This window comes from Morus notabilis, unplaced genomic scaffold (genome assembly GCF_000414095.1).
Source record: "Morus notabilis unplaced genomic scaffold, ASM41409v2 Scaffold2630, whole genome shotgun sequence".
In the NCBI taxonomy this organism is placed as follows: domain Eukaryota; kingdom Viridiplantae; phylum Streptophyta; class Magnoliopsida; order Rosales; family Moraceae; genus Morus; species Morus notabilis.
Window position 1 is genome coordinate 55,775 of NW_010364508.1, and position 9,661 is coordinate 65,435.

Here is a 9,661-nt window from a genome sequence, read left to right on the forward strand (position 1 = left end):
AATTTAAATTATAGACAATATTGATAATAGATTTGAAATTTCTGTTAGACTAAACCTAAGAACACACATTAGTTATCATATAAAACATCGACAAATTGTTGTCTCAACGTTAATCAAAAGTATCCATCTTTTCTTCCTCTGCGTTAATTCTATTCTACAAACACATGTAACAATGCAAAGAATAACAAGAAGACCAGGGGAATTTCGAGCAAATTGATGAGACTGCCAAAGAAACCTCACATTTTTTCCATTGTGTGCAGATTATTACACACAAATTCAAAAGCTTATACGGGACAAATCAAAGCAAAAAAAATATATATATTTCGTAACCCTATCTAAATTTCCAGCTAAAATTTGCAGCGAAAGTGAACCAAATGAAAAATGGATCCCAATTAAAGCCATAAAAGCTATAAATATTACAATCCAATTCCAGAAGGCACAAATTATAAACCGCCAGGATTTCACAAACAAGCTCCAGCTAGAAAACACCAGAGAACATTGAAATAAAACATTTTCCCATCCACTGCATGAATTAATTAAAAATCAAGCGAGTCCAAACAGCCTCTGAGGTATCCGTCAAAATGACTAGCACTAAATGTAACCTTACAATGTAAATCAATCAAAGTAGCCCTTTAGCACAAATTTATTTCACCACAAAGCTTGTACTCTACAGGAACACATGTGAGTTACCATCCAGCTCTACTAAGAAGAGCATCTTTTCGGGAGTCTGCAGCCATTATGGGGTTTTCGGGTTGTGTCTTCAATGTATACAATTGGATTCTGATCCGTCCGAGAATTGGTATAGCCCTCTCTCCAGCTCAAGATTGCCTGCTTCTTCTTTTTAAAGAAGGTAAACCCTTTAACCTTCACCACTACTGATTTTAACCCCAGATTTCTAGACATTCTTCCAACATGTTCTGCAACAGCTTCACCAGAATATCGAGTCGTTTTTGATCCTTTCAATCCCGGCACTGATCCCAATGAAGCCCCAAACTTTTTGTTCCCCTTTGAATCCGTCACAGTAACAAAACTATTGTTACGCATCAGCTTTATGTGGACAAAATCAGCACTTTTCCCAGTGGTATAACCAGGATGTCCTGTGGTGTTCCTATCCTCTACCTCAATAATATCCCTTACAAAATTCATGGGATTCCTTAAGCCGCTCAGAAAATCATTCTGAGCATTAGAACCTATGGATGAAACGAAACGCAAAGCATATGGAGCAGTGGCGTTCCCCTTGAAAAGCATAATACCGGAACTTAATGCTAAGCTTCTTGCAGAAAGTCCCCCAACATGGAGTGAAATATTTCTCCTCACAATGTTAGCCAAGGATTTAGAACCGTCTTGTGAAATCTGTTGAGGACCTGTAACACCCAGAATGTAACACACACAATCAACTAAAAGGTAACGCAAATACAGTTGACCTGCATTAAAACTTCTTCGTTTGATCTAATCCATTAAACTAAATCCATTACACTTGCACAAAAATATCATTGAAGTTATCTCCAGAATTTTCTGAGCCAAAGACCAGATTTCTTGTTACAGGAGGAATATTGAAATTTGGGATGAAAGTAAGGAAAAACAAACAACCACTACCATACATCATTGTAGTTACTAGTTAGACTTACATATTAAACATTTTATCTTTTCTCAAGGAATCAGAAGAACCACTTTATGTCAACTTAGATGACCAACTTAAGAAAATAAAAAATGCGCAGACAAGTCCAAAAACAAGTTGTGCAAAAACCCAAATTCTCGGATAGACCTAGAGTCCAACAATCACACTGTCAAAACATTATCCTAATTGTTTGAAAAGACTATTCTAATAATCCAATTATCCATAAACAATCAATCCAACTCGGAAGAAGCTATTGTTATCCAGTATAATAAGTAGGACAAGGAAGTAGAAACCCTAATCTCGTCAAATAATACTAGAACAAAAACAGAAAATGGAAAAAAAAATCCATTTTATTAGTACAATTCGTAGAAAATCCATTTTATTAGTACAATTTGTAGAAAATCCATTTTATTAGTACAATTCGTAGTTCCTCTACAAATCAACTAACAAATTCAACTAAATCTCGAAATGATATTCATATTCAGACTCGGAAACTTCAATTGAGAGCAAAAACTCGTTGACGCTTCGTAAGTAAACCAACAAACGAACTTGTTCAAAGAATAGTTACCATATGTCGCCGGAAAAGCAGAGAAAGACCTCAAAGCAGTGAGATCGCCATGGTCGCGAGCGATGAAAGAGATTAGAGGCGAAGATCGACGAGCATGGCGAATAGAAGAAAGAGAGGAGTACATCCCTCAATCCTCGGTTTCTCTAGTTCCTGGAATAGAAGATTGCGAGGAGAGAGAGAAAAACCCTAAAACCTGCACGAGTTCGTCTGTTGTTAACAATGGTGGGAAGCGAAAGTCATCATATTAGGCAGTATTGGGCCAAAATGGATTTGCCTAAATTAGGTCCACCAATTTCAAACCAAATGTGTAAGAGACAGGAGAGGAGGAGGAAAATAGGGCCTAAAAATAAAAATAAAAATGAAAAAGCTGTTAGAAATCAAAATATGCGATTTGTTCAAGTCAAATTACATGATCATCGAAACCATTGATACTTACGCCAATGTACAAAACAGCTAAACATATATAGAAAACACATATAGAATCTGTAAAGCTCAAAAACCTGGATTATGATTCAATACAGAAGTTTGAGCACACGAGAAACCAATTCGAGACGAAAATTGCCACAATCTCGTATCCGTGATGTGTGTGTGTGTGAGAGAGAGAGAGAGAGAGAGAGTACCTGGTGCTTTATAGGAAGCAAAGGGGCTTTTGGCTTTTTGCTAAGAAGGAATCTAAAAGCGTGTGACAGTATACTTTTTTGCCCTCCTTATGTGTTTGTGATCGGTTTTTTTTTTTTCCTCTGGATTTGATTGTCAAAATTTTTTTTTTTTAGAAGCAAAATTTTATTTTTCAAATTACACTACATTTTTATTATTTTTTAAATATGTTCTTAGTCTAATTTCTACCGTTAAAACAGAAAAAAGCTGTCAAAATTTTCTAAGAATTTGTGTAAAGCAAAAAAAAAAAAAGTATCTAGATTTTAACCATCAAATTGTTGAAATCCTATAAAATGAAAAAAAAATGACAATTTAATAGATTTAATAGAAATTTTACAATTAAAGTTAGTTTTCTACTGATATATTAGTTTTTCGTACTCAACTAAAAAATTCTCTATTTTTTCAGCCAAAAAAAAAAAAAAAGAAAAAATTCTCTAGTTTTTAATGTTCACTGAATTTATTCAACGGCGAACATTATTTTTTTCTATTATCTAGAATAACATTTGAACCTTATAAGGCTGTTCATGGGTTGGATTGGTCTGGGGTAGCGCTTTTTTTTCCGTCCCGAAGGGTACGAGTTGCACATATTTAGCCCCAACGAAGTTAGAAAAATTTCACAACCCAATGATATTTGGGTTGGGTTGGGTTGGGTTGGGGCGGTGGGGGTGGGTTGAGAAGTCGGGTTCATGCTGCCAAACATAAATATATCTAAACAACAGAAATTTTAAAAATTAACTTTAACATTCAAAGTTCATCATCAAATAGAAATAATACTAATCAGTCCATAATCAAACAATTGTCAATTCAAAGTTCAATCCAACATTAAACATGAAACAAAGTAGTCCATCGACATCAAACATAACATAAATTTAATCAAAATTCAAATCCATCAAAATTCCAAAGCAAGCACTGCAACGGCATCTATCATTATCAGTCCACACTCATGTCAGACATTGCTTTCGAAGTAATTTCTAGCTTCAATCACACCAAATTCTTTTGAGAAAAGTGAAAGACAAAACTATACGTGACGTTTAATATGTTAAAATTATTTCTCAAACCAAACCTTATCCGTACAACTCTATCCACATTTCATGATGTTTCTAATGAAACACCTTTCCTTCTTGATCCATATATTATATATACATATTCACAAAAATGTAACCCCCAACAAATTAAAGTAAGTCGATTGCTTTTCAAGCCATTCCTGAGTTTTCAACCATTTCCGAAAACTGAAAAATAGAAAGTCAATCATGGCTATAAGACTTCCATACGTTCTGAATGCTAAACAGATTCTAAACCAGTCGAGTTTTTTTTTTTTTTTTACAAACCAGTTTATAATTTTAAAAATCTGGATCCATCTATGTTGAAAAGCCTTAAAAACGACATCAAGTAGTTCTTTTGCTGGGAAAACGATATAAATGAGTTGAAATTTATAGAATGAATGTACACAGAGGAAGCGTCAAGCTAGACAAATAAATACCGAAATATGTGCACAGAGCAGTGAAGAGAGAGAGACCAGAGGTGAGAGACGGAGAGAGCACAGAGCAATGAGGGGAGGCCGAGAGGCAAGAGAGCACCGGAGAAAGTCGGCAAGACGGCGGCCGAGAAGATTGAGCACTGAGAAGAGAGTTGTGAGGGGCTGAGGGGAGAGGCGGCCGAGAGGTGTGAAATGAGGGAAGATGGTTCGCGGTTGTGGATGGATCCTAATGCCAGCCTAGGGTTAGAACTTGGGCCCACAGTATAGCATTGTTAATGGGCCGAAAGTAAGCCTGGGGATTGAAGTTATCTCCAGAATTTTCTTAATGGCCCGAAACTTGCACAAAAATATCATTGAAGTTATCTCCAGAATTTTCTAAGCCCAAGACCAGATTTCTTGTTACAGGAGGAATATTGGAATTTGGGACGAAAGTAAGGAAAGACAAACAACCACTACCATACATCATTGTAGTTACTTGTTAGACTTACATATTAGACATTTTATCTTTTCTCAAGGAATCAGAAGAACCACTTTATGCCAATTTAGATGACCAATTTAAGAAAATAAAAAATGCGCAGACAAGTCCAAAAACAAGTTGTTCAAAAACTCAGGGGCTGTTCGGCTGATAACAAAACTAAAAAAAGAGCAACTTGAGTTATAATTTTATTCGAGTTCATGTTTCTTTTAGGTTTGAGCTCGAGTTTGAACTCGAGTTTGGGACTAAAACTCGAGTTCAAATTTTTCCTTCAACTTGAGTTCAGAAACTCGAACTCAAATTAATGAATAATATTTTTTCTATTTTTAAAAATGCTTTAACTTTTTCGTTTTAATTCTGATTGAGATTATTTTTCTTCTTATGCGTTGACAACGAAAAGACGAATAAAAACTCTACCCATATACCCTATTAAAATTTTCCATCAGCATTGAGTTTTTATTAAAATACTATCTAAATACAAATTCAAGTTTTGACTCACTCAAATACAAACTCAAAAAGATTTTTATCTCAAACCATAACTCAAATGTACACAACCAAACACAAACTCAAGTTACAACTTTAACTCAAATTATAGCTCAAATTTAACTCAAAAATTATACTCAAGTTAAACTTCAAAAGAACAACCAATTCTCGGATAGACCTATTGTTATCCAGTATAATAACATTATCCTAATTGTTTGAAAAGATTATTCTAATAATCCAATTATCGATAAACAATTAATCCAACTCGGAAGAAGCTATTGTTATCCAGTATAATAAGTAGGACAAGGAAGTGGAAACCCTAATCTCATCAAATAATACTAGAACAAAAACAGAAAATGAAAAAAAAAATCCATTTTATTAGTATAATTCGTAGAAAATCCATTTTATTAGTACAATTTGTAGAAACTTAGCAAAGCCATTTTGGCCCAATACTGCCTAATATGATGACTTTCGCTTCCTGTTAACAACAAACAAACTCGTGCAACTTTTAGGGTTTTTCTCTCTCTCTCCTCGCAATCTTCTATTCCAGGAACTAGAGAAACCGAGGATTGAGGGATGTACTCCTCTCTTTCTTCTATTCGCCATGCTCGTCGATCTTCGTCTCTAATCGCTTTCCTCGCTCGCATGGCGATCTCACTGTTGCTTCGAGGTCTTTCTTTGCTTTTCCGGCGACATATGGTAACTATTCTTTGAACAAGTTCATTTTTTGGTTTACTTATGAAGCGTCGACGAGTTTTTGCTCTCAATTGAAGTTTCTGAGTTTGAATATGAATATCATTTCGAGATTCAGTTGAATTTGTTAATTTGTTGCCCACCAATTTCAACCCAAAAGAGACAAGGGAGGAGGAGGAAAATATGGCCTAGAATTGTGACTTGAGAGGAATTAAAATTAGGAGATTCTATTTTATAAGGTTCATAGTATATGATAGCATCGCGTCTTTCCTATGTGGGATAAGAATTTATTTATTTCTCATTTGGGATAAGAGGCTTTTCAAAAAAGCACTCTTAGAATCAATTTCTCATTCACTTGTTCATCATTTGAAGTGTATTAATATATAATTTCGAATCTCCCATGGCAAAGAATTCAAATCCAAATGGACCCCTCATTAATACTAAATGGTAATACTCAAAATCAAGCCTCAAAATGATACCTTAAAAAGAGTCACCAAAGCTATATTTTCGATATAAAACTCTACATTTATATTTTTTACTAAATAAATAACACTAAATGATTTAAGAAAAAAATAAAATAATGTCCACATTATTGCATTACTTGAGAAGAGTTATTCCACCGAACCTTAGGACAAAAATGAGTGCTAAAAAAGAGGAACGTAAAATGAAGGGTTATTATTTTGATATTCTATGTTATAGTTAAATTAATACTCTGTGTTTATAATAATATTAAAATGGTATTTTCATTTTTAAAAAAAAGTTTTTTCGATACCTTAAGACTGATTTTTGAGATGTACAATTTAGTAGAGATTTGATTGTGTGCGTTGGTAAATCATGATATCCTTTTCGATTTCAAGGTTGATTTGTTTCATGTTGGGTTGGCTTACCATGCAACTTTCTGTACAATCCATGCTTGTATTTCAAGCTTAAAACAAAAATCATGTTCTGTGTTGCCTCTTTCTGTAGGATTTCGGTTTTGGCATGTATATATACCAATGATTTATTTGCTGAGTGGCTTGTGGTTAATGAGTAAAAGTCCATAAGCTTTTAGAGCTATCAGAATGAAGTAGTAAATTCAAAATAGTTGGGGTCATGTGAATGCTTGGTTAATTTTTTTTTTTAAACACATTTTTGTGTCTCCTTTTTCTTTTAATGGGTCAGTTAATCAAGAGGTGGGAATAATGGAGTAATGGTAGCTCTCTACCCTCCCCACTGGGGAGTTATTATGGGTCTGGTAGTATGGCTCTTAGGCATGACCACCTCATTTTCCTTGTAAGTTTGATGGTGATTGAGTTTGACAGGAATGAGAATGATGTACTGAAACCTTTTAATGGCATATGGTTTTTGGTAATAGATGTCATAATTGTTGTTGAAGTACTCACTTGGTGGCTACAGTTTCATGCTTAGGATAGTGTAAGAGGTCTAGCTTTATGCCTGAGCCTGCAAAGTAGATCGTCGGAAAATGTAGGCTAGTCAGAAAAGAAAAGATAAAATGTGACAGAGTGGCGATCTTTGGAAATGAGGGTTACAGGCTTGGCACGAAATGTAACATCATTGAGGGATTCAAATGGAGGCAGATTCGAGGGCACTTTTGAGGATACGTGAACCCGCATCAATACGGCTGTTTTCTTGTAAAATCATATTAGGGAATGATTTATTCTGCCATTAGGGATGTGAATATTTTGTTGCTCAACGCCTTGGGGTGGGTTCTGATATTTCAGATTATGACCTTAAATCTGTTGGCTATCCACAATTTTGTATTGAATCGATCAAGTTGGCTTAAATGTATGTATTGTCATTGTGGTAGTTAATATTAGAACGTACAAGAAGTCCATAATTATAGAGAGAAAAATAGTGAACAATGACTGTATATGGGTCCTGAAATAGTAGCAAGGCACAAGCTTCATATGTAGTTATGATCCACCTATAAGGCAGGCGGGATTAATTCAAATTGTGGAGGAATAGGAGGGTTAGGCAAAAGATAGCACGTTTGATAGTGATGAAAAAGACTTAACTGTAAATACAATAGTTTTAGAGGGCGTTTAGTTTATGTATTCAGAATTATAATTCAGAACTATTCTCGTTTTACGTGTATTTTTTTATGAGAAAAAACACCGTAAAAAACCATAAATCATGATTTAAAATCAGGAACGAATATAGGAAATAAACATCTCTTTAATATACCTAAGCGGTGCCAAAATATCAATTAAAAGAAACTTTTCTTTTCTGGAGAAAGGACAGTAGCGCATGCCACATGCCCCAACTATTTTGTGATAAATTCTTAGATGACTTTAATTGCACAGTATTTCACTGTCCTTCAATTGTCAGTCATAACTGATGGTTTGAACTTATCAAACCAGTTAAACCGGCCTAAATTGGTAGTAGCTTTGTATTTTCTTGACGTTGCAGTTAATGAACGAACACTAAGAGAATGTTTGGTAGAGGGATTCGTTCCCTGATTCGAATCATGATTCGTGGTTCGTTACAGTATTTTTTCTCATAAAAAATATACGTAAATTGAAAATGATTCGAATCACATGGTTTGAATTCTCTAACCAAACGTCCTCTAAAGCTAGTTATGGTTAGTTTCCTTTATCAAGATACGCAATACCATTATAAAGTTCAAACTGAACCAGTTATGTGTTGAACTTGTTTGGCGACATTATTGGACTATTTAGGTAGTGCATGCTATCAACCATGACTCGGGCGGGATCACGGCTTCCTAAGGCTGCACAACATTTGCGTCATAATGATAATTTGCCTTTTGGTTTGCCTCGCTATCTTGTATTAGAAGTTTGGCGTTTGTGTTAATCAGCAATTAATGACTTTTCATATTTCTCCCTTTTTGGTGGTGCAGTGCGTCTGGAAGGAGAGGGAGGGATGGCTTTGCATGGGAGAATTCTATGAATTATTATTATTATTTTTTCTCTAGTTTTACTTCTAGTCCTGAATATTACAATGTTAACATTGTCACTCATGAAAGTCATCTTCCTTTTAGCTTTGTAGCATTTGGAGACCAAAAATGTTTCAGTGTCAGCTTGTGACGACTGGTAGAGGAGTAATGTTTCATTAAATATAACTTTTTGTTTTGGTACTCATGTCACTAAGACAATTTAATTGACTTTAAATGCGAGGATAGAATTTTTATTTTATTTTTCCCGATCTGCATTTATTTTCAACTTAAAAGTGGGCGTTACACTAGTGGGTCCAGTTGATTATTCCTTAACGTTGGGGTGTGAGAACACTAATTATCCCTTATTTTACAAGGAAAAAAAAAAGGCGAGACTGCCAAAGAAACCTCACATTTTTTTCATTGTGTGCAGATTATTACACACAAATTCAAAAGCTTATAAGAGACAAATCAAAGCAAAAAAAATATTTCTTAACCCTATCTAAATTTCCAGAGAAAGTGAACCAAATGAAAAATGGATCCCAATTAAAGCCATAAAAACTATAAATATTGGGTGCGTTTGGAATTGGTTCCAAAACGTTTTTATTTTCTGTACGAAAATGAAAATGAAAACGTTTTTAGTTTCATTTTTGAATTATTTCTAAAAATGCGTTTGGTAGTTTTATTTAGAGATTGATTTCAGTTTTAAAAAAAACTGAAACTGCGTTTGGTGGTTTAATTTTTGAAAACATGTAATAATATATTAAATAATAATATATTAAATAAATAATAAATAAATA

The 9,661-nt window shown here is 34.3% G+C and overlaps 1 protein-coding gene and 1 long non-coding RNA gene across 4 annotated transcripts; one reads left to right on the forward strand and one right to left on the reverse strand.

Moving 5' to 3' along the window:
• Positions 1-366: 366 nt before the first annotated feature.
• On the reverse strand, positions 367-4,545 carry LOC21385520 (probable ribosomal protein S11, mitochondrial). Of its 3 annotated transcripts, none has more exons than XM_024171221.1 (3): positions 4,360-4,545; positions 2,187-2,379; positions 367-1,364 (listed from the first exon to the last, which is right to left on the reverse strand). In XM_024171221.1, exons 2-3 carry the CDS (start codon positions 2,308-2,310, stop codon positions 703-705), a joined length of 786 nt encoding a protein of 261 aa, XP_024026989.1. In that variant the 5' UTR covers positions 2,311-2,379; positions 4,360-4,545; the 3' UTR covers positions 367-702. The 3 variants fall into 3 exon arrangements, with proteins under 3 accessions (XP_024026989.1, XP_010105060.1, XP_024026988.1); XM_010106758.2 differs by having other exon boundaries at positions 4,324-4,545; XM_024171220.1 differs by having other exon boundaries at positions 2,187-2,526; positions 4,324-4,545.
• Positions 4,546-5,711: 1,166 nt separating this feature from the next.
• LOC112093196 lies at positions 5,712-9,101 on the forward strand. The gene is made up of 3 exons (XR_002902943.1): positions 5,712-5,977; positions 8,650-8,738; positions 8,829-9,101. It is a non-coding gene; the product is annotated as an uncharacterized LOC112093196 (long non-coding RNA).
• Positions 9,102-9,661: the final 560 nt, after the last annotated feature.